We start from the raw sequence: 27975 nt of genomic DNA on the forward strand, positions 1-27975 counted from the left end.
TTCCGAAAAAAACTCTGTAGTGTAGACATACCCTCAGACTCTGTCCCTTCGTCCGTGTCGGCCCCGGGGCATTGACACCTGGGACCGGTCCCTGTCTCTGTTGGCCTGGGGCAGCGATGCCTGGAACCTACCCATCCTCTGTCTGTCCCTGGCCCAGGGAGGACTGGTACCTGCAGAGCCAGCTTGACTCTCTTGGTGACAGCCGTCTCCGGGAAGGTGGCCTGCACCATGGGCACTAGGGAGCTCTTCAGACACCCCCCCTCCGGGCCAATCAGGTCGCAGTCCTGGCAGACGCGGGACATGACCACGAAGTAGCGGGGGAAATCGGTGCTGATGATGCGGCAAATCCTCTTCTTCTCTAGCTCCTCCAGGCTCTCCAGCTCTGCAAGCGCAGCCCATTGTGAGACAGCAGGACACAGCCATGCCTGGCCCTGCCCCGCCTCGTCTGGCTTCGACCTGCCCCATCCCACCCTGCTCAGCCCCGCCCCGCCCCACCCCACCCAGCCCGGCCCCGCCTAACCCCGCCCGGTCCTACCCCTATCTATCCGCCCAGTCTGGCCCCGCCCCACCCCTACCCACCCAGCCCGGCCCCGCCTAACCCCGCCCGGTCCTACCCCTATCTATCCGCCCAGCCCGGCCCCGCCCCACCCCTACCCACCCAGCCCGGCCCCGCCTAACCCCGCCCGGTCCTACCCCTATCTATCCACCCAGCCCGGCCCCGCCCCACCCCTACCCACCCAGCCCGGCCCCGCCTAACCCCGCCCGGTCCTACCCCTATCTATCCGCCCAGCCCGGCCCCGCCCCACCCCTACCCACCCAGCCCGGCCCCGCCTAACCCCGCCCGGTCCTACCCCTATCTATCCACCCAGCCCGGCCCCGCCCCACCCCTATCCGCCCAGCCCGGCCCCGCCCCACCCCTACCCACCCAGCCCGGCCCCGCCTAACCCCGCACGGTCCTACCCCTATCTATCCGCCCAGTCTGGCCCCGCCCCACCCCACCCCCACCCAGCCCGGCCCCGCCTAACCCCGCCCGGTCCTACCCCTATCTATCCGCCCAGTCTGGCCCCGCCCCACCCCTACCCACCCAGCCGGGCCCCGCCTAACCCCGCCCGGTCCTACCCCTATCTATCCGCCCAGTCTGGCCCCGCCCCACCCCTACCCACCCAGCCCGGCCCCGCCTAACCCCGCCCGGTCCTACCCCTATCTATCCACCCAGTCTGGCCCCGCCCCACCCCTACCCACCCAGCCCGGCCCCGCCTAACCCCGCCCGGTCCTACCCCTACCTATCCGCCCAGCCCGGCCCCGCCCCACCCCTACCCACCCAGCCCGGCCCCGCCTAACCCCGCCCGGTCCTACCCCTACCTATCCGCCCAGCCCGGCCCCGCCCCACCCCTACCCACCCAGCCCGGCCCCGCCTAACCCCGCCCGGTCCTACCCCTACCTATCCGCCCAGCCCGGCCCCGCCCCACCCCTACCCACCCAGCCCGGCCCCGCCTAACCCCGCCCAGTCCTACCCCTACCTATCCGCCCAGCCCGGCCCCGCCCCACCCCTACCCACCCAGCCCGGCCCCGCCTAACCCCGCCCGGTCCTACCCCTACCTATCCGCCCAGCCCGGCCCCGCCCCACCCCTACCCACCCAGCCCGGCCCCGCCTAACCCCGCCCGGTCCTACCCCTACCTATCCGCCCAGCCCGGCCCCGCCCCACCCCTACCCACCCAGCCCGGCCCCGCCTAACCCCGCCCGGTCCTACCCCTACCTATCCGCCCAGCCCGGCCCCGCCCCACCCCTACCCACCCAGCCCGGCCCCGCCTAACCCCGCCCAGTCCTACCCCTACCTATCCGCCCAGTCTGGCCCCGCCCCACCCCTACCCACCCAGCCCGGCCCCGCCTAACCCCGCCCGGTTCCTACCCCTATCTATCCGCCCAGCCCGGCCCCGCCCCACCCCTACCCACCCAGCCCGGCCCCGCCTAACCCCGCACGGTCCTACCCCTATCTATCCGCCCAGTCTGGCCCCGCCCCACCCCACCCCACCCAGCCCGGCCCCGCCTAACCCCGCCCGGTCCTACCCCTATCTATCCGCCCAGTCTGGCCCCGCCCCACCCCACCCCACCCAGCCGGGCCCCGCCTAACCCCGCCCGGTCCTACCCCTACCTATCCGCCCAGCCCGGCCCCGCCCCACCCCTACCCACCCAGCCCGGCCCCGCCTAACCCCGCCCGGTCCTACCCCTACCTATCCGCCCAGCCCGGCCCCGCCCCACCCCTACCCACCCAGCCCGGCCCCGCCTAACCCCGCCCAGTCCTACCCCTACCTATCCGCCCAGCCCGGCCCCGCCCCACCCCTACCCACCAAGCCCGGCCCCGCCTAACCCCGCCCGGTCCTACCCCTACCTATCCGCCCAGTCTGGCCCCGCCCCACTCCTACCCACCCAGCCCGGCCCCGCCTAACCCCGCCCGGTCCTACCCCTACCTATCCGCCCAGCCCGGCCCCGCCCCACCCCTACCCACCCAGCCCGGCCCCGCCTAACCCCGCCCGGTCCTACCCCTACCTATCCGCCCAGCCCGGCCCCGCCCCACCCCTACCCACCCAGCCCGGCCCCGCCTAACCCCGCCCGGTCCTACCCCTACCTATCCGCCCAGCCCGGCCCCCGCCCCACCCCTACCCACCCAGCCCGGCCCCGCCTAACCCCGCCCGGTCCTACCCCTACCTATCCGCCCAGCCCGGCCCCGCCCCACCCCTACCCACCCAGCCCGGCCCCGCCTAACCCCGCCCAGTCCTACCCCTACCTATCCGCCCAGCCCGGCCCCGCCCCACCCCTACCCACCCAGCCCGGCCCCGCCTAACCCCGCCCGGTCCTACCCCTACCTATCCGCCCAGCCCGGCCCCGCCCCACCCCTACCCACCCAGCCCGGCCCCGCCTAACCCCGCCCGGTCCTACCCCTACCTATCCGCCCAGCCCGGCCCCGCCCCACCCCTACCCACCCAGCCCGGCCCCGCCTAACCCCGCCCGGTCCTACCCCTACCTATCCGCCCAGCCCGGCCCCGCCCCACCCCTACCCACCCAGCCCGGCCCCGCCTAACCCCGCCCAGTCCTACCCCTACCTATCCGCCCAGTCTGGCCCCGCCCCACCCCTACCCACCCAGCCCGGCCCCGCCTAACCCCGCCCGGTCCTACCCCTATCTATCCGCCCAGCCCGGCCCCGCCCCACCCCTACCCACCCAGCCCGGCCCCGCCTAACCCCGCACGGTCCTACCCCTATCTATCCGCCCAGTCTGGCCCCGCCCCACCCCACCCCACCCAGCCCGGCCCCGCCTAACCCCGCCCGGTCCTACCCCTATCTATCCGCCCAGTCTGGCCCCGCCCCACCCCACCCCACCCAGCCGGGCCCCGCCTAACCCCGCCCGGTCCTACCCCTACCTATCCGCCCAGCCCGGCCCCGCCCCACCCCTACCCCACCCAGCCCGGCCCCGCCTAACCCCGCCCGGTCCTACCCCTACCTATCCGCCCAGCCCGGCCCCGCCCCACCCCTACCCACCCAGCCCGGCCCCGCCTAACCCCGCCCAGTCCTACCCCTACCTATCCGCCCAGCCCGGCCCCGCCCCACCCCTACCCACCAAGCCCGGCCCCGCCTAACCCCGCCCGGTCCTACCCCTACCTATCCGCCCAGTCTGGCCCCGCCCCACTCCTACCCACCCAGCCCGGCCCCGCCTAACCCCGCCCGGTCCTACCCCTACCTATCCGCCCAGCCCGGCCCCGCCCCACCCCTACCCACCAAGCCCGGCCCCGCCTAACCCCGCCCGGTCCTACCCCTATCTATCCGCCCAGTCTGGCCCCGCCCCACCCCTACCCACCCAGCCCGGCCCCGCCTAACCCCGCCCGGTCCTACCCCTATCTATCCGCCCACTGTGGCCCCGCCCCACCCCTACCCACCCAGCCCGGCCCCGCCTAACCCCGCCCGGTCCTACCCCTATCTATCCGCCCAGTCTGGCCCCGCCCCACCCCTACCCACCCAGCCCGGCCCCGCCTAACCCCGCCCGGTCCTACCCCTATCTATCCGCCCAGTCTGGCCCCGCCCCACCCCTACCCACCCAGCCCGGCCCCGCCTAACCCCGCCCGGTCCTACCCCTACCTATCCGCCCAGCCCGGCCCCGCCCCACCCCTACCCACCAAGCCCGGCCCCGCCTAACCCCGCCCGGTCCTACCCCTATCTATCCGCTCAGTCTGGCCCCCGCCCCACCCCTACCCACCCAGCCCGGCCCCGCCTAACCCCGCCCGGTCCTACCCCTACCTATCCGCCCAGTCTGGCCCCGCCCCACCCCACCCCTACCCACCCAGCCCGGCCCCGCCTAACCCCGCCCAGTCCTACCCCATCCGCCCAGTCTAGCCCCGCCCCACTCTGTCTGGCCACGCCCCTCCCCTACCCACATAGCCCGGTCCCACCCCACCCAGCACGGCCCCGCCACACCCCTACCCCCAGCCTCCTTCCACTCCTCCCTAGGGATGTTAAATACGGGCTAATTGAATAGTCGAGTAACCTCAGGAATTCTTATCGGTTAGTTGACTATCCGATGGTCCTTGGGGGCGGGGCCGGCAGCCAGTGCGCTCCAGCCTCACTCCTGAGGAGCCCCTGCCTCCGCAGTGCGAGGTGCCAGGCGGGAGCTGGTCCGTGAGGGGAGCCAGTTTAAAACCCAGCTCCCCTTGCGGACCGGCTGCCTGTCGCCCCGCGCTGCTCCCTCTGATAAACAGGCAGCGGCGCAGGGTGGCAGCAGCCCGTCTAGGGCGGGTCTGAGCTCCCAGACCCGGCACAAGCCGGAACTGAGCCGGGCTGCCTGCCCGCCCAGCTCCTGATACGCTTTAAATGCAGAGCCACAGCGGGGGCAGGTCCTGGACCCGTCGCAAGCCAGGACGGAGCCGGGCTGCTGGCCAGCCTGCTGGCAAGTGTGGGGGGGCATGTGTGTCGTCTACAGCATTAACCGATACGCTTCTCGGTTAATCGACTACACTTTTACATCCCTACCCCAACCCACCCTGCCCAGCCATGGGTCCCCTTGGCCCAGCCAGCATCGCATCAGCCCCACCCCGACCCTAATCCATCCCCTTCAGCCACCTGTCAGCCCCACGCCCCACCTCTACCCGCCCTGCCCAGCCCGGGCCTGGCCCACCCCTTTTGGCCACCAGTCAGCCTCTCCCCTGTCCACCCTGCCCAGCCACGCCCCACCCCAACCCACCCCCTTCTGCCCCAGTTAGCCCCACCCCAGCCACCTGCCTGGGCCATCTCCCATCCCTATCTATCTTACCTTGGCCATGCTCCATCCTGCCCAGGCCACGCCCCAGTCACACCCACCTTACCCAAGCCACACCCCACACCTGCCTAGGTCACACCCCAGCTTGCTCAGCCACTCCCCACCTGCCATGCTCAGCCCTGCCCAGGCTCAGTGCCCACCCCTCTGACGGTCACCTCAGCCAGGCCGGGCCACCCTGCCCCACAGGGAGAGCCTCTGCAGCCGGCCCGGCCTCGTGTGCTCACCTTCGTCCATGCCATTGAGCACCTGGTCCAGGTAGCTCTCGCTGTAGCGGTTGCGATGCTCCTTCCAGACGGAGCCGTTCTCGCTGCGCAGCACCACCAGCTCCCGGTCCCCGCCGCCCGGCCGACGCAAAATGCGGGATCTCCACGATCACAGGGCTGCAGGAGAGCAAGGCACTGAGGTGGGCCACCACCACCACCCGCTGCTGCAGCAGGGAGCCAAGCCACCAGACAGGGGAGGGCAGGAAAGGCTAGTGGGCAAAGCCCAGAAGAGGGAGCCAGGACATCTGTGGTTGGGGACTCACCCTATGGTCTTGGGAAAGTCTCTTCGCACGGATCCTCAGCCCCATGCCCCGGGGGGCACAGGAGTAGCTGCTTGCACAGGACTCTGCAGGTCCCATTACACCCATGGGGAGCAATCCCATTGGCTCTGGCACCGCTCCATGGGGGCAACGCCCCGGCTGCAGGCTGGCACGACTCCATTGACCTAGGCAGCGCCAGCTGACCCCAGCAAAGGGCCACTGCTGCCCGCACAGTGGAGCTGCCGTCTCCCCTACTCCCTGCAGGGGGGCTGAAAGCGGGGCCCTGGCTAGGAATGGGCACCGCCCACTGCTCACCTCAGGAACTGCGCCCCAGCGGGCCCCAGGGCGATGATCCTGCTGGCCAGACCCTCCTCCTCCGCCAGGGGCGGCGGCGTGCTCAGTTTCTGCGGCTTGACCAGGCGGCAGGTGATGCGAGTAGGCGCGGCGCAGGTCCGGGGTGGGATGATCACACGCAGCCCGTTGTGCCGGCTGCCCCGCATGGAGCCGCCGCGGGCATCCACCATGAAGCTCACCAGGAACCTGCCAGGGCAGACACAGGCTGGTGTCCCCACGAGGCTCCCGGCATGCCCGGCCTGCGGGCGTGTACGGGAGCAGGGCACTCACCCTGTGTGCACAGGACTGGCCACCGGGCTGATGTTGTCCGAGGTCTCTGTCGCGGGACTGCTGGGGATAAGCGAGTCGTCGTCCAGCTCCTTGGATGGCTGAGCGAGATAGGAAACAGCTTGTTAGATGCCCGTCCTTCCCCTCTCGCTACGCTGGGGCTCCTGGCGAAATCCTGGCTCCTGGAGGCAGGCCATCACCACTCCCACACCAGCTGAGACCTTGTGCAGGACAGGCACACTGAGGGGAACAAGTGTCCCTCCTGTCACAAGCCCTCAGCCCAGGGGCGGTGCTGGGACTGACAAGGGTCAGAGCCAGCTTGAGAAGGGCTTGAACATTGGAAACCCAAGGAACCAAGAGGTAGTGGCCTTGGACTCACACAGGCCCTGGGGCCTGTGACCTCCACACCCTCCTTTTCTCTGCCAGCCGCTTTGCTTCTCACCACCAGCCCAAGAGGCCCTCAGCTCCCAGCCTCCTCTGAGACCCCTGGACCCCACCATGCACCCAGAGATACAGTCACGGCACCTGTCTGCCAGGGCCCCTTAACTTGCCCCAGCCAACCTCCCAGACCGGGCCTGCCCACAAGGCATGGCTGGGACACCACTCAGGTTGGCACCCACCCTGCATGAGTGAGAGAGGGGGTCTGCCAGGGGAAAGCTGCCCAGGTGGCCAACACTGCATGAGGTGGTCAGACGTTACTGAATTTTTTAGATGAACACACAAAACATTGTAGCAACCATTGTTAATGGCTGTACCCGAGGTTGCAGAGTTGGCCAAGTGGGGTGTCTACCGAAAGCGGATGCGTTGCTGGTTCTGTGGCGACTGCTCACAGGCCTGTCTGGTTTCTGTATCTGAGTTACACGTGTTGGCTCTGTGCTGTTATTCCAAGTGCTTGTGGGAGAGAGCAACAGGGTTGCCCCCCCGCTGTGGAAGGGCGGCTACTCAGTGAATCCGAGTACTCGCCTGACAAGGGGCCTTAAGTGGTGCCAATCCACATCTGAGGGACTTTGCTGTGGCCCTGCAGACCAGCACGTGCACGAGGGCTGCTAAGGCCTGAGTCAGGCACAGGCAGGGGACTGGCCACGTGACAAACTCCGTTTTAGGATTCCCTCCACGTGGGCAAGGGGCTATAAGGGTCCTGGAGGCTCCTCCATTTGTCTTCACTCCAGCTCCTCCCTTCAGAAGCATCTCAGCCGTGAACTGAGTCTGACAGAGGATGTGTTCCAGAGACAGCAGATTATCCATCTCTGCTGCAAGCCTGTGCTACCCACACACCTAGCGTGGTTCACTGTCCCATGCAGACCACAGCAACAGGTAAGAACAAGAGACCCCTACAGCCAGCTGGCTTGATAGCTCAAGCTGTAGCGGCTCCTATACCAAGCTTCAGAAGTCCTAGGTTCAAATCTGCCTGGTGGTGGTTGCACCAGAACTTTGTGATTGATGTGTGCAATTTGTTTCCATTAACACGTTTACCTCAAGCTCTTCTTTCTTTCTATTAATAACCCTTTAGATGTCAGATTCTGAAGGAGCGGCACAGTGAGCTCTTTGGGGTAAGACCTGAGGTCTAAATTGACCTGGGACTGTGGCTGGTCCTTTGCGCCTGGGAGAACCTGTTCAGATTTGGTGAGACTGGTTTTCATAGTGTGTAAGGAGCGGGGCTGGCTGTGGCACAGACCGAACTGGAGTGTCGAAGGGGCTTGGCTGTGACTTCTTGCTGGCCAGTGTGGCAAACAGCAGTGCTGAGCGTGACTGGCTTGGTGCTGATTGTGGCGGACCCCCACTCTGGGGCTGTACGTAGCCCGGTCTCTAAGGGTGAGATCTCTGAGCAGTGCCCCTGAACCTGTTGTAATACAGGTGGCTGCAGCCCCCTCTCCCCAGGGCAGCTCCTGCTTGGTTCTGGTTGCCCACCCCAGCCACTCTCTCACTATATAAGGCCTTGGGGTGGGCCGGGCTGCCCGCAGCTGGGCTGAGCATCGCCTGCAGTGCAGCCAGGAACTCCTGGCAGGACCCACCTGCTCAGCCTCCTCTGCTTGGATCACCACGGTCTCAGGCGTGACGCAGGGGATCGGCGGGATGGCTGGAGACTCCACCCTGGGCAGGTGAGAAGGGAGATGGTCACAGGCAGCCGGCAGCAGCCACACTTATGTGCCAGGGTTCCCTTGGGCCCCGGAGCACCCAGCGGCCATGGCGTGTTCCTGAGACAGCCCTGCATGTGCCCCGCACTCTCAGTGCTGGCCTGAACCCCACGTGCTGCGGGGTGGCTGCGCAGGGCTGGGGGAAGGTTTGTCTCCATTGGCCTGCAGACGGCAGCAGGGAGGTAGAGCTCAGTCAGGAAGGGGCTCGCAAGCTGAGCTAGGCCACAGCTCCCCATCCACCCCCCGTGCCCATCCCCCAGCCCCACGCCTGCCCCTCGCACCAGCCCTGCCCCAGTGTCACTGCCCCACACTGCCAAGCTGGGCTTCTTACCCTTGATCCAGCTTGGGGACAAACTCCATCTCCTTGTCCTCCTGCTCCCTGGACTCCTGCTTCTCAGGCTGGGAACCAGCCAGCTCCTCCCCTGGAACCAAGACACGGCTCAGCCCAACAGGGCCAGACCTCAGGTCTCCTCCCTGCCCGTCCCTGGGCTGGTGCAGGGCTGAGCTGATTGTGCCCAGCTCCGTATGGGCCAGCATTTCCGCCTGAGCCAGGCTTGTTCCTTGGCTCCTGGGGTCAACCAGGAACCCCCTCCCCATGGCGTGCAGCTCTTGGCCAGCCTATCTCAGGGGACTCTGCCCGCTGGGCACGGTGCAGGCTCCGCCCTGACAAGGGCCCGTGGGCTCGCCCTGGCGGAGGCTGTGGCCAACGTCAGGGCTGCCCAGGGAGCCCCCTTCCCCATTGAGCTCACGGTGTTCTCCTGCCTGGCCTGCCCAGGGGCTGTGCAGCAGGGTGAGGGGCTGGCTCACGTCAGGCTTCCTGCTCACCAGCCCAATCTGCAGGTGGGGCAGGGGCCTGGCCGACGCTAACGGGATCCCCGGGGAGAGGCCACAGCCCTGGGGCAGGAGGGGCCTGGACCCAGCAGCGCTGCAGTGGGCAGCCCTGGATGGGCAACGCTGGGCTCCAAGGACGGCCCCTCACCCAGGGGCTCTGTCTGCCCGAACCAGCCTGGGAGCCCCTGGAGTGAGGGGGCAGGAAGAGCCAAACAGCATGAGGACGGCAGCGTGGGCACAGACACAGATGGGGTGGGGTGATGGTGCCAGCCCGACCAGGGCCGATGGGAGTGGGATGGGTCAGCGAGGACAGCACGTGGGCTGAAATGGGGGGGCAAAGCAGGGCCACGAGGACACACACAGTCCATACCCATGAGAGTGACCTGAGCCGTGCCTGCAAAGCAAGAAGAGTCAGAATTGAGGAGTGCGAGCCCCATGGCGCTCAGGGCCCTGCGGGTGCCGGGCCGGCTGCCCCCCTCAGGGCCCTGCGGGTGCCGGGCCGGCTGCCCCCCTCACAGCTGGCTCACCAGGCCAGCTGTGGCGGGGAGCCCACATGGCACGGACAGGCTGGGGACAGCACACCTAGCTTCCCAGGCCAGCCTCAGCCAGGAGCAGCTCTGTGCCCAGCATGAGCCCCTGGGCAGGGTCCGCACCTGCATGTGGGCAGGGCTCGGGCTCTCTCCTTGGTGGCCTTGAGGAAGTGTGAAAATCCTCGTGCCAGGCCCCCCCCCAGGAGACCCCGCCCGGCCCAGCTTCCCCCCTCGACTCCCCCAAGAGACCCCGCCCGGCCCAGCTTCCCCCCTCGACTCCCCCAGGAGACCCCGCCCGGCCCAGCTTCCCCCCTCGACTCCCCCAGGAGACCCCGCCCGGCCCAGCTTCCCCCCTCGACTCCCCCAGGAGACCCCGCCCGGCCCAGCTTCCCCCCTCGACTCCCCCAGGAGACCCCGCCCGGCCCAGCTTCCCCCCTCGACTCCCCCAGGAGACCCCGCCCGGCCCAGCTTCTCCCCTCGACTCCCCCAGGAGACCCCGCCCGGCCCAGCTTCCCCCCTCGACTCCCCCAGGAGACCCCGCCCGGCCCAGCTTCCCCCTCGACTCCCCAAGAGACCCCGCCCGGCCCAGCTTCCCCCCTCGACTCCCCCAGGAGACCCCGCCCGGCCCAGCTTCCCCCCTCGACTCCCCCAAGAGACCCCGCCCGGCCCAGCTTCCCCCCTCGACTCCCCCAAGAGACCCCGCCCGGCCCAGCTTCCCCCCTCGACTCCCCCAGGAGACCCCGCCCGGCCCAGCTTCCCCCCTCGACTTCCCCAGGAGACCCCGCCCAGCACAGTTCTGCCCCTTCTCCCCCCTCCCAGAAGACCCCGCCCAGCCCAGCTCCCCCTTTGCCCTCACTGGCAGCAGCAGGGGAAGTGGAGCATCACGGCCCCAGCTCGCATGGCTCCCCCAGCCACGTGGCTCCGCTTCCTGCATGTGAGCACAGAGAGCTTGGGCCCCTGCTGAGGGCCCCAGACCTCCCCGGACCCTTGCTGCCCCCGCCCACCTGCCTCCTGCGCCCCCGGCCCTCACCTTCGTCCTCAGACACGTCCAGAGTCTCATCCACCGTCTCAGGGAAGCTCTTGAGGAGCTTGTCACTGGCCAGCTGCGCGGGAGAGAGCATGAGAGCCAGCCTGGCCGTAAGCCTGAGCCAGGCACCCCCGGCCCACCCAGTGCTGCTCGCTCGCCCCGAGTGCACACGCCTCCCCCAAGGACCCGCCCGGGGGGAGCTGACACCGCAGATGGGCAGCAGGAGCCTTACCAGCCTGGGCCCTGGGGGGACGGGGGGGCAGAGTTCCCCATGGCTGTGGCTAAGCCAAGACCTAATGGGGTTCTCCCTCTGAGGTGCCCCCCGGAATCTCCGCAGAGAGACCACCCCACCCTGTGAGGGAGACCCGCAGGGAGACCGCCCCACACTGCGAGGGGAGCCCTGCAGGGAGACCCCACAGGGAGACCGCCCTACGCTGCGAGGGGAGCCCCACACGGAGACCTCACAGGGAGACCGCCCTACGCTGCAAGGGGAGCCCCACACGGAGACCTCACAGGGAGACCGCCCTACGCTGCAAGGGGAGCCCCATACGGAGACCCCACAGGGAGACCGCCCTACGCTGCAAGGGGAGCCCCACACGGAGACCCCACAGGGAGACCGCCCCACGCTGCGAGGGGAGCCCCACATGGAGACCCCACAGGGAGACCGCCCTACGCTGCAAGGGGAGCCCCACACGGAGACCCCACAGGGAGACCGCCCCACGCTGTGAGGGGAGCCCTGAAGGGAGACCTGTGACGTAGTGGGGGTACCTTGCTGGTTGCTGTGCTGGGCAGTGGGCTGTGGGTGACCCCCACTGGCTGCTGCCTGTAGCACGGCCCAGCAGGGCAGGGGATGAGTCATTATGCAAGGGGGCTCCAAACCTGTCTGACCAGTGATCTCCCAGGGAGCGGAACAATGGGAAGAAGGGGAGTGGAGCCCTGGCTGGGGGCAGGGCTGGAAGTGAGGGAGTTAGTTTCTGTCTGGGAGCATGGAGGAGACAGCCTAGGGAAAGGGGCTGGAATTAGGGGCCCAGTCTCCCCCATCTCAAGGGGGGCTGAGGCATCCTAGGCCTGCCCTGTAACCAGATGACATCTGTGCTCTGCTGTATCCTGGAGAAGCAATAAACTCCCTTTTTTCTACTGGCTGGTGGAGTCTGTTCGTGCCATTATGGGGGTGCAGGAGATGGGAAAACCCTGATGTGTCATCACAAGACCACCCCACCCTGTGAGGGAGACCCGCAGGAAGACCGCCCCATGCTGCGAGGGGAGCCCCACAGGGAGACCCGCAGGGAGACCCCACAGGGAGACCGCCCCACGCTGCGAGGGAGCCCCACAGCCCCGCAGGGAGACCGCCCCACGCTGCAAGGGGAGCCCCGCAGGGAGACCGCCCCACGCTGCAAGGGGAGCCCCACAGGGAGACCGCCCCACGCTGCGAGGGGCAGGGCAGCAACTCACCGGGACGCCGGTCTCTTCGGTGACCAACTTGAGCACATCTGTGACCGAGATGTAGCCGAGGCGCTTGGCAATGGCCAGCGGGGTTGTGCCGTTCTGCGCGGGGGGAGGAGGCGGGGTTAGCGTCGGGTCCGGGGGTCCCGTGCAGTGGGACTGCGCGTCTCCAGCTGGCAGGCCGGGGGGCAGGCGGAGGACGCGCACAGGAGGGCGGGTGTGGGCGAGGGGGGGCAGGGCCGGGGGAGTGGCGCGGCCGCAGGGCCGAGAGCCGGACTACTCACCAAGCTGACCTCGTTGGGGGAGGCGCCGTGGCGCAGCAGCAGCGTCACGATGTCCGTGTGCCCCTGCTGAGCGGCCTGGTGCAGAGGGGTGTAGCCGAGCTGCAAAGGGAGGCAGAGGGCTGTGGCAGAGTGACAGTGATTGGATGAGCCCGGAGCGTGCCTTGGTTTCCCCGATAAGCTGCACTGCTCCCTGGGGGCGGGTTGCTCTCAGGGACACGTGTGGGAAGCGGGAATGCGTCAGTCCAAAGGACTAGCTGGGGCTGCCCCAGAGCAACGACAAACGCGGCCCTGGGTCACCGACACCTCGAGCAAGGACCCAGCAGCAGGGACTGTGCCAGGGTGGGCTGCAGGGTCCCCAGCCTGCTCCGCCCTCTCCCCCACACCCACGCTGCCCTTCCCAGCGGCTGCGGGCTCCAAGCCACGAGGCTACGGAGCTAAATGGAGCCAACCCAGGGTGCTCGGCTCCCACCGGCCTTGGCCTGCGGCATCACAGAGCTGTCCCCAGCGTGGAGAGGTGGGTGCGTGGTGGGCGTGGCTGCCCACTGCCGGCTGGCCTGGCCAGTGGCCACAGAGGTTGGGGGCTCCGTACCTTAGTCTTGGCATTGACGTCTGCCTGGTGCTGCAGCAAAAATTTCACCAGCTTGATGTTGCCATAATGGCTGGCCACGTGCAGTGGGGTGTAGCCCATCTGGAAGCAGACCCAGGACCAGTCTCACAGAGCCAGCACATGCCACCCCATCCCCGTGGTCCCACCGGGCTGCAGGCACAGGGACGAGCCACTCCTAGCACCAACTCTGTGCCCCGGGCAGCATGTGCCAAAGCACAGAGCCCCGCAGAGTGCCCCAAACATTCCCTGGCTGTGCCAGGAGCCCTGCCCATCGGGGCAGGGGGCACAGCGGGGCAGGGGCCCTGAGAGGTACACCTAGGAGACAGCAGCAGAGGGAGAAATGCCCCCTGCAGTGGCTTGCAGGAGCAGCTCTGACAGCGCCGGGGGGACCTGGGAGCTAGAGAATGGGGTTGGTAGGGGGGTGGGGGGGCCTGTGCCGAATGGCTCTTTACCCGGGTCGCTGCATCCACCGTGACACCATGTCTGACCAGCACATCGGCGACTGGCACATGGCCCTCCTGGGCCACCAGGTGTAGAGGAGTCAGGCCACTCTGAAAAGAAAGCCGGGTCACATACTACCTGCCACTCCACCTCCACGGGGACCAGGACCACGGCGCCCCCGCCTCCACGGGGACCAGGACCACGGCGCCCCCGCCTCCACGGGGACCAGGACCACGGCGCCCCCGTCTCCACGGGGACCAGGACCACGGCGCCCCCGCCTCCACGGAGACCAGGACCACGGCGCCCCCCGCCTCCATGGGGACCAGGACCACGGCGCCCCCGTCTCCACGGCGCCCCCGTCTCCACGGGGACCAGGACCACGGCACCCCCCGCCTCCACGGAGACCAGGACCACGGCGCCCCCGCCTCCACGGAGACCAGGACCACGGCGCCCCCGCCTCCACGGGGACCAGGACCACGGCGCCCCCGCCTCCACGGGGACCAGGACCACGGCGCCCCCGCCTCCACGGGGACCAGGACCACGGTGCCCCCGCCTCCACGGGGACCAGGACCACGGTGCCCCCGCCTCCACAGGGACCAGGACCACCGTGCCCCCGTCTCTACGGGGACCAGGACCACGGTGCCCCCGTCTCTACGGGGACCAGGACCACGGTGCCCCCGCCTCCACGGGGACCAGGACCACCGTGCCCCCGTCTCTACGGGGACCAGGACCACGGTGCCCCCGTCTCTACGGGGACCAGGACCACGGTGCCCCCGCCTCCACGGGGACCAGGAACACGGTGCCCCCGTCTCTACGGGGACCAGGACCACGGTGCCCCCGTCTCTACGGGGACCAGGACCACGGTGCCCCCGCCTCCACGGGGACCAGGAACACGGTGCCCCCGTCTCTACGGGGACCAGGACCACGGTGCCCCCGTCTCTACGGGGACCAGGAACACGGTGCCCCCGTCTCCACGGGGACCAGGACCACGGTGCCCCCGTCTCTACGGGGACCAGGATCACGGTGCCCCCGTCTCTACGGGGACCAGGACCACGGTGCCCCCCGCCTCCATGGGGGCCTGGACCATGGTAGCCACACGGTGCCTGCACCTCCAGGGGGGCCTGGACCACGGTAGCCTCACCTCCATGGGGCTCAGGGTCTCCCCTCCCCACAGATCTCAGGGATGCCCTCCCGTTTCTGTGGGGCCGGGCGGCGCGACACAGACACCCGTTCCCAACGTGCCCCACACACGTGGCCAGAGCAGCACAGCGCTGGAGGCAGGTGTAGGAGCCGCCCAGCTCCAGCGTAGCCCAGAGAAGCTGGGGCAGAGGCTCGGGGAACGTCAGTGCACCCAGCGATGCTGCACAAGCTCCCTAGGCAGGAGTGAGGTGAGGGGGGCCGTGGGCAAAGCGGCTCTCCAACGCACCCAGGCACCAGGACCCGCCCGAGCCAGCAGGGCAGCGCTGGGCCCTGCTCGCCTGCATGAGGCCTGGTGCCAAAGGGGGGCCGGGCCCGCTCACCTTGTTGCCCAGGTTCCCGTTGGCCTGTCTGGAGAGGAGCAGCGCTGCCATCTCGGCGTGCCCCTCCTGGGCCGCCAGGTGCAGCGGAGTCACGCCCTGCAGGGACTCGGCGTTGGCAGAGGCCCCGTACTGCAGCAGGCTGCTGGCCACCTCCAGCTGGTTCTGCTTGGCCGCCATGTGCAGGGGGGTGTAGCCGTTCTGCGGGGGGAGAGGAGTCACTCCCAGCTCCCAGCCCGAGGGCTTCCATCGCGCCTGGAGCCCGCGTCCAGCTGAGCCCCTCTTCCGGCCGGGCAGCTCGGCCGAAAGCCCCTCCCAGTTCAACCCAGGGCCGGCAGCCCGGAGGCCACTGGCCCAGCCCCAGCCCGGGCCAGCCTGATTGCTGCTGGTGTGCCATGGCAGAGGCGCGACAGGCCTCTCCCACTCACTGTCCAGGGCAGCCCCCTCACCAGGGAGTCAGCGGGGCTGTGGGGCCAGGAGGGGTCAGGGTGCAGGGAGGGCTGGGCAGGGAGGGCCGGGGGCAGGGAGGGCCGGGGGCAGGGAGGGAGGGCCGGGGGCACATTTGGGGAATGCTGCTTCTGAAATGCCTGTTGCCCAGGTGGCTGGAAAGTCTCTGGGCCAGCGTGGGGCTTCCTAACACTGGTGGTTCCCTTGCAACATGCACACGGCCAGAGAGCGGCCCATCCAACAGGGCTCCCCACCTCCCTCCCTGACAGCCCACGGGGGCTCTCCTCCAGGCCCCCAGCTCCCATGAAGGGGGAAGGGGTGAGGCAGCCACGGGACTGGCTGGAACAGGACACGTGCGGGGCCATCGGCTCAGCACCCTTGGCTTACAAGGGGGCCGGCTGGGCCCCAGGGTGGCTCCGTGCCAAGGCGTGGGCAGCCCGAGGAGGGCTGGAAGACGGCGCAGGTTCTTGGCACCCCAAGCCACGTGGAGCCTTACCCAGGCCGAGCTGTGCGGGGAGCTGCCCTTCGGCAGCAGCAGCCTCACGATCTCCAGGTTGTTGTGGTGCACGGCCACGTGCAGGGGGGTCAGGCCGTTCTGGGGGAAGCACAGACAGGTCAGTCACAGCCCAGCCCCCCGGCCCAGCCCCATGGCCTGGCCCCACTCACCTTTCCCCGCCGCGTTGGGATGGGCCTCGCGCTCCAGCAGGGCCCTGGCCACGTCCACCTTCCCGTACTTGGCTGCAGCGTGCAGGGGGGTAAATCCTTTCTGAGGAGAAACACGGAGCCTCAGGGCCAGCGCAGGGGCCGGCACCAGGAGACGCGTGGCCCAGGCCTCCCAGCCCCGCTCAGCACGGCCAGGGACCAGCCTACCTTGGTCATGCAGGCCTGCGAGGCCTCCTTGTCCAGCAGCGCCAGGGCGGTGTCCACGTGCCCCTCCCGGGCAGCGATGTGCAGGGGCGTGTGCCCAGCGGTGGTGGCCAGGTTGGGGCTGGCGTCGTTCTCCAGCAGCAGCTTCACCATGCTCGTGTGGCCGATGCGTGCGGCGCAGTGCAAGGGGGTCTGGTCGTCCTGGGCGAGCAGCAGAGGGGTCAGGGAGGGACCCGCTGGCCCGGGGACATCGGGCCACGCCCTGTCTTGTCTGAGAGGGGCAGCCCCCGCTTCCTAATGGAGACGTGTGCCTCGGAGCAGGCAGGGGCACGCTCAGGGAACCCTGGCCAGGCCATCATGCCTATCCCGAGTGACCCCCCTCCGCAGGGCTCAGACCTGCCCCTGGGGCACTGGGGAGAGACCAGCGCCCAGCCTGGCCTCAGGGACAAGGGGGTTGTGCTACGCTTGGGCTGTGGGTGACCCCTACTGGCCTGTGTCTGTAAGCACTGCCCAGCGGGGGTCGCCCTGAGGGCCCTCATGTCATGTAGACCATGGCCCAACCGGCTCTCGCTGACCAGGGAAGGGAGGGGGTGGTTTGGAGAAGGGGAAACATGAAGAGAAGAGACTGAGCCGAGTGCAGGGGGTTCAGGGGCCTATGTCCCCCTGCCCCAAGGGGTCTAAGGCTGCCTGGCCCGGACTCCTATCTCCACATCGCGCCTAGGCTGGGCTGTATCCTGGAGAAGCAATAAACCCTCCATATTCTACTGGCTGGCGGAGTCTCTGTCACATTCCCGGAGTTTAAGGGAAGCAGCCAGGTCACTGCTGCACCCATGGGGGGTGTTCAAAGGGGGCCATGTGCGGTGTCAAAAGAAAGCTTACGTTCTACTGACTCTGTATCTGCTCTTCATGTGTCTGCACAATGGCTGTGTGTGGAGTTCTGAGTATGTTCTCTATGTGGTTGAGCAATAGGCGAGAAAAGCTCAGCCTATGGACATGCTAATTAGCAAGCCACCAGGAACAATAGGTCTCTTAAGTACCAGAGACCCCCCTGGGAAGGAATCTAGGTGCCTGGCCAGAGACCATGTGACTCTCTCCAGCTTGGAAGAAGCCGGGGAGGGACATAAATAGGCCATGTGGCCGACTCCATCTTGGTGCTCAGCTCAGCTCTTCATCCCAGATGCAGCCTTGCAGGGATCAACGAGCTGGGAAGAACTGTGGACCCATCCTGACACTGGATGTGCACCAAGCACTGTTAAGCCAGCATCTGTAACGTCTCTGCTAGAGCCTGCACCGAGAACTGGGAGATTCGATGCATGTAACGTACGATCCTTTAACAACCTCACTCTCAGGCTTTGCTTTCTTTTAGTAATAAGCCTTTAGTTGTTAGATGCTAAAGGATTGGCCCAGCGTGATTTGTGGGTAAGGTCCAGAGGGTAAATTGACCTGGGATCTGTGGCTGGTCTCTTGGACCGGACAGAAGCTGTTCGGGGTAGGTGAGCAGGGTAGGGCCTGTGGGCAGGCCCGGGGCTGTTTGGGGCATGGAGAGAGCTGGGGTGTCTGAGGGGTTTTGCTCGTGAGGCTTCAGGCTGGCCAGGTGGCAGCTGAAGTGCTCTGTGGGACTGGTTTGTGGCCTGTTTGAGAAGGGCCGCTAGTCAGGGGCTATAGAGAGCCCCGAGTTTGAGCAATTTGCCCTGAGCGGACACCCTCAGTGGTGCCCAGACCCGGCCCGGCCCGTCACAGTCCCAACTTGCTTCAGATGGGACGCAGGGTCGGGGGGTACCTGACGTGCCTCCATAGGGGTCCCCAGGGCTGGGGAAGCCCCAGAATCCAGGGGACACCTGCCTTCCCAGAGCACTTGGCCTCCGTGCGCCCTGCCCCACGGGAACCTGCCAATCGTTGCAGCTCCCTTGGGAAGTCCAGGAAGCCTCAGGGGGAACCACAGAACACCCCAAGCCATGGCACACGTCCCACTGGCCTGGCTCAGGAGAGAGGGGCTCCAACGGGCCGGAGCTCCCTCCCTGTCAGACGTACCTTGGCTTTTGCATTGACTTTGGCTTTGTTCTGCAGCAGGTACTTGGCCACTTCTGTGTGCCCGGCTCTGGCTGCCATGTGCAGGGGTGTCTCCACCTTCTGTGTCCAGGGCAAGGGGAGAGGAGAGTGAACGAGGGGGCTCCCTGCTCCCCCCAGCACAGCCTGCCAGTCACTGCACCAGGCCGAGCCCCCAGACACATGCAGGCTCCTTGCTGCCAACCGCAAGGGCCACTGCGAGGGCCTGGGGCAGCTGCTGCAGCCTGGCAGTGGGGCAAGGCAGGACCCCCCACGACATGCCCCGCGCCCTGCGGGGACTCACCACGTTGGAGACGTTGGGGGACGCGCCGCGCTGGAGCAAGATCTTGACGATGGACAGGTGCCCCATGAAGGCGGCCACGTGCAGAGGGGTCAGGCCAGACTGGGAGAGACGGGCAGGGAGTCAGCCCAGCTGGCACAGCACCAAGAGATCTCCTCCACCGCACTGACACGAGACCCAGCCGCAGGGAAGGGAGGAGGCCTCGCCCCACCCCTGGGTTTATCCTCCAGCTCTGCTGGGCCCGGCAGAGAGCGTCTGAGCTCCCGCCCACGGCTCTGCCCCATGCCGCCAGCAGCCCCTCTCCAGGTCAGCTGGGAGCACGGGACGCCCCACTGGCACCGTGCCAGGGCTCCCACCTTGGTACGGAGACAGCGAGCGGCCTGAGATCCTTGGGTGCCCAAACTCCCAGGCCAGGGAGAGCGATGTCCAGGCACCCAGAGCCAGGGGGTCCTAGGGTGGCCAGTGCCACAGCCCGGCCAGAAGAGGAGAGCTCCCTGCTGCCTTGCACCGTGGGCAGGGGGCTGTTCCCTGGGCCAGAGACCACGGAGTCACCAGAACAAGGTAACCGGCAGCACTGTGGCCCCCACCCCTTGGGCCACAGCCTGCCTGGCTCCCCCAGCTGCATGCGGCCCGCCAACGGGCCTTCCTACCTCCGTGACAGCATCGATGGAGGCGCCGGTCTTCAGCAGCAGCTCCATCAGCCGGATGTGGTTCTTCTTGCAGGCGATGTGCAGGGGCGTGAAGCCGTTCTGGGAAGAGACAGGGAGGCGGCAGTCAGCCCCTCGGGGCGCTGCCCTCCCGCCGGCCCCACCCCCGGCTACTCACCAGCGCGCGGGCGTTGGGCTTGGCCCCCTTCTCCAGCAGCAGCTTGGCCACGCGGTGGTGCCCGCAGTGGGCGGCCACGTGAAGCGGCGTCAGGTGGTCCAGCGTGATGTCGTCGATCTCGGCGCCGCGCTGCAGCAGCAGCCGCACGCAGTCCAGGTGGTCTCCCTGCGCCGCCATGTGAATGGGCGACAGGCCGTTCTGCAGGCAGGACCAGCTGGGTTAGGGCCGAGCCAGGCAGCACAGACGCTTCCCTGGGACAGCCGGGGACCCAGGCCAGGGAGAGGGAGCAAGAGCCTGCAACGGGGCCGAGAGGGCTGGGCCCTGCCTGGCCGCCTTACGGGGCCTGCCCGTTTCTCGGAGCCTCGAGCTCGCCGCAGGGGAGGCAGCAAGCAGAAGGCAAGTGAGGAGCACTGCCCGGGGGGGCCAGGGACACCCCCACGCCCTACGCATGACTCAGAGCAGCCCTCCCCACCCACATGGCCCCGCGGGGTCTGAGGGAGCTTCTGCAGGGCGTGCCCAGCTATCACGGGCCACAGGGCCCTCCCCTCCACAGCCCCCCAGAAGCAGGCAGCACTGGCAGCCCCTCGGCCAGGGCCAGGCACCTTGGTCTTGGCTTGGATGGGAGCCCCGTGGTCCAGCAGGATCTCCACGATGCGCATGTGTCCGTTCCTGGCGGCACAGTGCAGGGGGGTCAGCTCGTCCTAGGGGGCAGAGAGGGAGCTCAGGGCCAGGCTGGCTAGAGACCGGGGATGGGACTTCAAGCGCAGAGGACGGAAGGCCTGTTGCAGCCGGACGCTCTCTGCAGGCGCCGGGGGCCGCCACACGTCCGAGCAAACTGCCCCCCCAGGGCCTGGCAACACGCCTGCCCAGGGCCTGCTGGTGGCCAGGAGCTCCCGCCACACGCTGCCCAGCCGCGGCACGAGGGTCTGCACAAGGGTGGGGCTCTGGCTCCCTCAACACGCTGCCCAGCCGCGGCACGAGGGTCTGCACAAGGGTGGGGCTCTGGCTCCCTCCGCACGCTGCCCAGCCACGGCACGAGGGTCTGCACAAGGGTGGGGCTCTGGCTCCCTCCGCACGCTGCCCAGCCACGGCACGAGGGTCTGCACAAGGGTGGGGCTCTGGCTCCCTCCGCACGCTGCCCAGCCACGGCACGAGGGTCTGCACAAGGGTGGGGCTCTGGCTCCCTCCGCACGCTGCCCAGCCGCGGCACGAGGGTCTGCACAAGGGTGGGGCTCTGGCTCCCTCCGCACGCTGCCCAGCCGCGGCACGAGGGTCTGCACAAGGGTGGGGGCTCTGGCTCCCTCCGCACGCTGCCCAGCCGCGGCACGAGGGTCTGCACAAGGGTGGGGCTCTGGCTCCCGCCGCACGCTGCCCAGCCGCGGCACGAGGGTCTGCACAAGGGTGGGGCTCTGGCTCCCTCCGCACGCTGCCCAGCCGCGGCACGAGGGTCTGCACAAGGGTGGGGCTCTGGCTCCCTCCGCACGCTGCCCAGCCGCGGCACGAGGGTCTGCACAAGGGTGGGGCTCTGGCTCCCGCCGCACGCTGCTCAGCCGCGGCACGAGGGTCTGCACAAGGGTGGGGCTCTGGCTCCCTCCGCACGCTGCCCAGCCGCGGCACGAGGGTCTGCACAAGGGTGGGGCGCTGGCTCCCGCCGCACGCTGCCCAGCCGCGGCACGAGGGTCTGCACAAGGGTGGGGCTCTGGCTCCCTCCGCACGCTGCCCAGCCGCGGCACGAGGGTCTGCACAAGGGTGGGGCTCTGGCTCCCGCCACACGCTGCCCAGCCGCGGCACGAGGGTCTGCACAAGGGTGGGGCTCTGGCTCCCTCCGCACGCTGCTCAGCCGCGGCACGAGGGTCTGCACAAGGGTGGGGGCTCTGGCTCCCTCCGCACGCTGCCCAGCCGCGGCACGAGGGTCTGCACAAGGGTGGGGCTCTGGCTCCCTCCGCACGCTGCCCAGCCGCGGCACGAGGGTCTGCACAAGGGTGGGGGCTCTGGCTCCCGCCGCACGCTGCCCAGCCGCGGCACGAGGGTCTGCACAAGGGTGGGGCTCTGGCTCCCTCCGCACGCTGCCCAGCCGCGGCACGAGGGTCTGCACAAGGGTGGGGCTCTGGCTCCCTCCGCACGCTGCCCAGCCGCGGCACGAGGGTCTGCACAAGGGTGGGGCTCTGGCTCCCGCCGCACGCTGCCCAGCCGCGGCACGAGGGTCTGCACAAGGGTGGGGGCTCTGGCTCCCGCCGCACGCTGCCCAGCCGCGGCACGAGGGTCTGCACAAGGGTGGGGCTCTGGCTCCCTCCGCACGCTGCCCAGCCGCGGCACGAGGGTCTGCACAAGGGTGGGGCTCTGGCTCCCTCCGCACGCTGCCCAGCCGCGGCACGAGGGTCTGCACAAGGGTGGGGGCTCTGGCTCCCTCCGCACGCTGCCCAGCCGCGGCACGAGGGTCTGCACAAGGGTGGGGCTCTGGCTCCCGCCGCACGCTGCCCAGCCGCGGCACGAGGGTCTGCACAAGGGTGGGGCTCTGGCTCCCTCCGCACGCTGCCCAGCCGCGGCACGAGGGTCTGCACAAGGGTGGGGCTCTGGCTCCCTCCGCACGCTGCCCAGCCGCGGCACGAGGGTCTGCACAAGGGTGGGGGCTCTGGCTCCCTCCGCACGCTGCCCAGCCGCGGCACGAGGGTCTGCACAAGGGTGGGGCTCTGGCTCCCGCCGCACGCTGCCCAGCCGCGGCACGAGGGTCTGCACAAGGGTGGGGGCTCTGGCTCCCTCCGCACGCTGCCCAGCAGCGGCACGAGGGTCTGCACAAGGGTGGGGCTCTGGCTCCCGCCGCACGCTGCCCAGCCGCGGCACGAGGGTCTGCACAAGGGTGGGGGCTCTGGCGCCAGCCACAGCACGAGGGTCTGCACAAGGGTGGGGGCTCTGGCTCCCTCCGCACGCTGCCCAGCCGCGGCACGAGGGTCTGCACAAGGGTGGGGCTCTGGCTCCCGCCACACGCTGCCCAGCCGCGGCACGAGGGTCTGCACAAGGGTGGGGCTCTGGCTCCCTCCGCACGCTGCTCAGCCGCGGCACGAGGGTCTGCACAAGGGTGGGGGCTCTGGCTCCCTCCGCACGCTGCCCAGCCGCGGCACGAGGGTCTGCACAAGGGTGGGGCTCTTGCTCCCGCCGCACGCTGCCCAGCCGCGGCACGAGGGTCTGCACAAGGGTGGGGGCTCTGGCGCCAGCCACAGCACGAGGGTCTGCACAAGGGTGGGGGCTCTGGCTCCCTCCGCACGCTGCCCAGCCGCGGCACGAGGGTCTGCACAAGGGTGGGGCTCTGGCTCCCGCCGCACGCTGCCCAGCCGCGGCACGAGGGTCTGCACAAGGGTGGGGCTCTGGCTCCCTCCGCACGCTGCCCAGCCGCGGCACGAGGGTCTGCACAAGGGTGGGGCTCTGGCTCCCTCCGCACGCTGCCCAGCCGCGGCACGAGGGTCTGCACAAGGGTGGGGGCTCTGGCTCCCTCCGCACGCTGCCCAGCCGCGGCACGAGGGTCTGCACAAGGGTGGGGGCTCTGGCTCCCGCCGCACGCTGCCCAGCCGCGGCACGAGGGTCTGCACAAGGGTGGGGCTCTGGCTCCCTCCGCACGCTGCCCAGCCGCGGCACGAGGGTCTGCACAAGGGTGGGGGCTCTGGCTCCCTCCGCACGCTGCCCAGCCGCGGCACGAGGGTCTGCACAAGGGTGGGGGCTCTGGCTCCCGCCGCACGCTGCCCAGCCGCGGCACGAGGGTCTGCACAAGGGTGGGGGCTCTGGCTCCCTCCGCACGCTGCCCAGCCGCGGCACGAGGGTCTGCACAAGGGTGGGGCTCTGGCTCCCGCCGCACGCTGCCCAGCCGCGGCACGAGGGTCTGCACAAGGGTGGGGGCTCTGGCGCCAGCCACAGCACGAGGGTCTGCACAAGGGTGGGGGCTCTGGCTCCCTCCGCACGCTGCCCAGCCGCGGCACGAGGGTCTGCACAAGGGTGGGGCTCTGGCTCCCGCCACACGCTGCCCAGCCGCGGCACGAGGGTCTGCACAAGGGTGGGGCTCTGGCTCCCTCCGCACGCTGCTCAGCCGCGGCACGAGGGTCTGCACAAGGGTGGGGGCTCTGGCTCCCTCCGCACGCTGCCCAGCCGCGGCACGAGGGTCTGCACAAGGGTGGGGCTCTGGCTCCCGCCGCACGCTGCCCAGCCGCGGCACGAGGGTCTGCACAAGGGTGGGGGCTCTGGCGCCAGCCACAGCACGAGGGTCTGCACAAGGGTGGGGGCTCTGGCTCCCTCCGCACGCTGCCCAGCCGCGGCACGAGGGTCTGCACAAGGGTGGGGCTCTGGCTCCCTCCGCACGCTGCCCAGCCGCGGCACGAGGGTCTGCACAAGGGTGGGGCTCTGGCTCCCTCCGCACGCTGCCCAGCCGCGGCACGAGGGTCTGCACAAGGGTGGGGCTCTGGCTCCCGCCGCACGCTGCCCAGCCGCGGCACGAGGGTCTGCACAAGGGTGGGGGCTCTGGCTCCCGCCGCACGCTGCCCAGCCGCGGCACGAGGGTCTGCACAAGGGTGGGGCTCTGGCTCCCTCCGCACGCTGCCCAGCCGCGGCACGAGGGTCTGCACAAGGGTGGGGCTCTGGCTCCCTCCGCACGCTGCCCAGCCGCGGCACGAGGGTCTGCACAAGGGTGGGGGCTCTGGCTCCCTCCGCACGCTGCCCAGCCGCGGCACGAGGGTCTGCACAAGGGTGGGGGCTCTGGCTCCCTCCGCACGCTGCCCAGCCGCGGCACGAGGGTCTGCACAAGGGTGGGGCTCTGGCTCCCGCCGCACGCTGCCCAGCCGCGGCACGAGGGTCTGCACAAGGGTGGGGCTCTGGCTCCCTCCGCACGCTGCCCAGCCGCGGCACGAGGGTCTGCACAAGGGTGGGGCTCTGGCTCCCTCCGCACGCTGCCCAGCCGCGGCACGAGGGTCTGCACAAGGGTGGGGGCTCTGGCTCCCGCCGCACGCTGCCCAGCCGCGGCACGAGGGTCTGCACAAGGGTGGGGGCTCTGGCTCCCTCCGCACGCTGCCCAGCCGCGGCACGAGGGTCTGCACAAGGGTGGGGCTCTGGCTCCCTCCGCACGCTGCCCAGCCGCGGCACGAGGGTCTGCACAAGGGTGGGGGCTCTGGCTCCCTCCGCACGCTGCCCAGCCGCGGTACGAGGGTCTGCACAAGGGTGGGGGCTCTGGCTCCCTCCGCACGCTGCCCAGCCGCGGCACGAGGGTCTGCACAAGGGTGGGGGCTCTGGCTCCCTCCGCACGCTGCCCAGCCGCGGCACGAGGGTCTGCACAAGGGTGGGGCTCTGGCTCCCTCCGCACGCTGCCCAGCCGCGGCACGAGGGTCTGCACAAGGGTGGGGCTCTGGCTCCCTCCGCACGCTGCCCAGCCGCGGCACGAGGGTCTGCACAAGGGTGGGGGCTCTGGCTCCCTCCGCACGCTGCCCAGCCGCGGTACGAGGGTCTGCACAAGGGTGGGGGCTCTGGCTCCCTCCGCACGCTGCCCAGCCGCGGCACGAGGGTCTGCACAAGGGTGGGGGCTCTGGCTCCCTCCGCACGCTGCCCAGCCGCGGCACGAGGGTCTGCACAAGGGTGGGGCTCTGGCTCCCTCCGCACGCTGCCCAGCCGCGGCACGAGGGTCTGCACAAGGGTGGGGCTCTGGCTCCCTCCGCACGCTGCCCAGCCGCGGCACGAGGGTCTGCACAAGGGTGGGGCTCTGGCACCAGCCACAGCACGAGGGTCTGCACAAGGGTGGGGGCTCTGGCTCCCTCTGCACGCTGCCCAGCCACAGCACGAGGGTCTGCACGCCCTGGGCAGGGACAGGAGCTGGGGGCAGGGTTATTCTCACCTTGGTCCTGGTCTCTATCTGGGCCCCTCGGTCCAACAGCAGCCGCACCATGATGATGTTGCCCCGTCGGGACGCCACATGCAGTGGGGTGATCCCATTCTAGCAACAGAGAAACGGCATCAGAGAGCACCACGCTGGCAGCCCCCGGGCCATCAGTGCGCCTCCCTCCGGGGAGTCAGAGCTGGGGGCCCCTGGGCCATCAGTGCGCCTCCCTCCGGGGAGTCAGAGCTGGGGGCCCCTGGACTATCAGCGCCCCACCCTCCGGGGAGTCAGAGCTGGGGGCCCCCGGGCCATCAGTGCGCCTCCCTCTGGGGAGTCAGAGCTGGGGGCCCCTGGGCCATCAGTGCGCCTCCCTCTGAGGAGTCAGAGCTGGGGGCCCCTGGGCCATCAGTGCGCCTCCCTCTGGGGAGTCAGAGCTGGCAGCCCCTGGGCCATCAGTGCGCCTCCCTCCGGGGAGTCAGAGCTGGGGGCCCCTGGGCCATCAGCGCCCCACCCTCCGGGGAGTCAGAGCTGGGGGCCCCTGGGCTATCAGCGCCCCACCCGCTGGGGAGTCAGAGCTGGGGGCCCCTGGGCTATCAGCGCCCCACCCGCTGGGGAGTCAGAGCTGGGGGCCCCTGGGCTATCAGCGCCCCACCCGCTGGGGAGTCAGAGCTGGGGGCCCCTGGGCTATCAGCGCCCCACCCTCCGGGGAGTCAGAGCTGGGGGCCCCTGGGCTATCAGCACCCCACCCGCTGGGGAGTCAGAGCTGGGGGCCCCTGGGCTATCAGCACCCCACCCGCTGGGGAGTCAGAGCTGGGGGCCCCTGGGCTATCAGCGCCCCACCCTCCGGGGAGTCAGAGCTGGGGGCCCCCGGGCCATCAGCACCCCACACGCTGGGGAGAGAGAGAGAGTCCAGAGAGGGTGCCGGGCCTGGGCGACCCCCGCGCTGCCCTCACTCCGCTGTGCCCGCTGCTCTGCGCGGCGGGAAGTGCAGAGCCTGGGCGCTCGGCTTCCCGCCACCTGGAGACTCTGCCCGCCGCAGGCAGCGGGGCGGGGCAGAGCCCCCCACAGCGCAGGGCTGGGGCGGTGCACGACCCACGCTGTGCACAGGACAGCTCGGGGGGGCTGATAATCGCTCCTGGAAGAGGCGCCGCGGGGAGGCAGCCGCCCGCCCCCCTCTGCGCAGCCCGGCAGACCCCCGGCCAATCCTGGCCCTGCCGCACGAGCGAGACACGGCCAAGCCCTGGCCCTGCCCGGCTGGTGCCGCCGGCCCACCTGGGGGGTGAAGTTGACGCTGGCTCCGCGGTTCAGCAGGAGCTGGGCCACGTTGAGGTTCTCGTAGTGAGCCGCGATGTGCAGGGGGGTAAACCCAGTCTGGGGAGACAAAGGGCAGGTGAGCGCGGCCCCCGCCAGCCCCGCTCCGCCCCGCCTGCAGGGTGGGCTCGGAGCCAGCCGGCAGAGGGGCAGCAGGCTCCGCGGCCCTCGCAGGGGCACCTTGGACAGGACGTCGGCGTTGGGGTCGTTCTGCAGCAGCACGGCGGCCGTCCTGGTGTCGTCATTGCGGGCAGCGATGTGCAGGGCAGGCAGACGGACCTTCCCCTTCGTCCCATAGTTGATGAGGTGCGCGACCACGTTCTCGTGGCCCTGCTGCAGAGCCACAGCCAGCGGCGTGAAGCCGTCCTGCCGGAGACGGGGGGGTGAGCTGCAGAGCGAGGGGGAGCCTGGGCGGGACACGCAGCCCTGAGCACCAGCCCTGGGCGGCCTCACCTCTGTGGCCACGTTCTGGTTGGCACCGCTCTCCAGCAGGAACTTCACAACGTCCAGGTGATTCTCCTGCGCCGCCATGTAGAGGGGCGTGAAGCCTTTCTGCGGACACGGAGCCACGCGTGACCATCGGGCTGCCCCTCCCCGCCCGACACGGCACCCACCCTGGGGGCACAACAGGACAGGCAGACGCCAACTCCAGGGGTGTTGGTCCGTGGGGCAGTCCCACACCCTGCTCCGCCGGGAGAACAAAGGGCTGGAAAGTGTCTGCTCACTTGTGCGTAACATCCCTCCCCGGCAGCACCGGCCGCTCCACCAGGCCAGGCTGTGCCAGGCGTTACGCGGACGCCGCCCGGCCAGTGCCAGGGCGGCGATCCAAGCGATCCCCTCCCCCATCACAGAGCTCTGGGGCGTGACATGCTTCCCCATGCCCCGAGCTGGAGCCTGCTGGGAGTGCGCCGGAGCTGAGCCTCGGGAACCTGGCCCGAAGTTTCACTTTCCTCCCTCTTGCCGGCTCTTTCCGACCCTGCAGGGGGCTGGCCAACAAGCAGCCACGGCAGGCCCAGCCCTGGCGCATAGGGTGCCCTGCGTGCCAGCTGTGCTCACCGTGGCACGTCCGA

The 27975-nt window shown here is 69.6% G+C and overlaps 1 protein-coding gene across 1 annotated transcript in view; it reads right to left on the bottom strand.

Moving 5' to 3' along the window:
* The window catches only part of ANK1 (ankyrin 1), a 75960-nt gene that overhangs the window by 26905 nt on the left and 21080 nt on the right, over positions 1 to 27975 (bottom strand). The window contains 25 exon segments of the mRNA XM_075910864.1: positions 171 to 382; positions 5529 to 5640; positions 5642 to 5684; positions 6143 to 6367; positions 6452 to 6549; positions 8461 to 8539; positions 8915 to 9005; positions 9785 to 9808; positions 10975 to 11047; positions 12424 to 12516; positions 12699 to 12797; positions 13288 to 13386; positions 13758 to 13856; positions 15267 to 15464; positions 16207 to 16476; positions 16581 to 16778; positions 18609 to 18707; positions 18928 to 19026; positions 19575 to 19673; positions 19750 to 19947; positions 20352 to 20450; positions 25613 to 25711; positions 26867 to 26965; positions 27086 to 27271; positions 27359 to 27457. Of these exon segments, the coding sequence (XP_075766979.1) occupies positions 171 to 382; positions 5529 to 5640; positions 5642 to 5684; positions 6143 to 6367; positions 6452 to 6549; positions 8461 to 8539; positions 8915 to 9005; positions 9785 to 9808; positions 10975 to 11047; positions 12424 to 12516; positions 12699 to 12797; positions 13288 to 13386; positions 13758 to 13856; positions 15267 to 15464; positions 16207 to 16476; positions 16581 to 16778; positions 18609 to 18707; positions 18928 to 19026; positions 19575 to 19673; positions 19750 to 19947; positions 20352 to 20450; positions 25613 to 25711; positions 26867 to 26965; positions 27086 to 27271; positions 27359 to 27457 (3090 nt within the window).

The sequence above is a fragment of the Pelodiscus sinensis genome, chromosome 28 (assembly GCF_049634645.1).
Source record: "Pelodiscus sinensis isolate JC-2024 chromosome 28, ASM4963464v1, whole genome shotgun sequence".
NCBI classification, from domain to species: Eukaryota; Metazoa; Chordata; order Testudines; family Trionychidae; genus Pelodiscus; species Pelodiscus sinensis.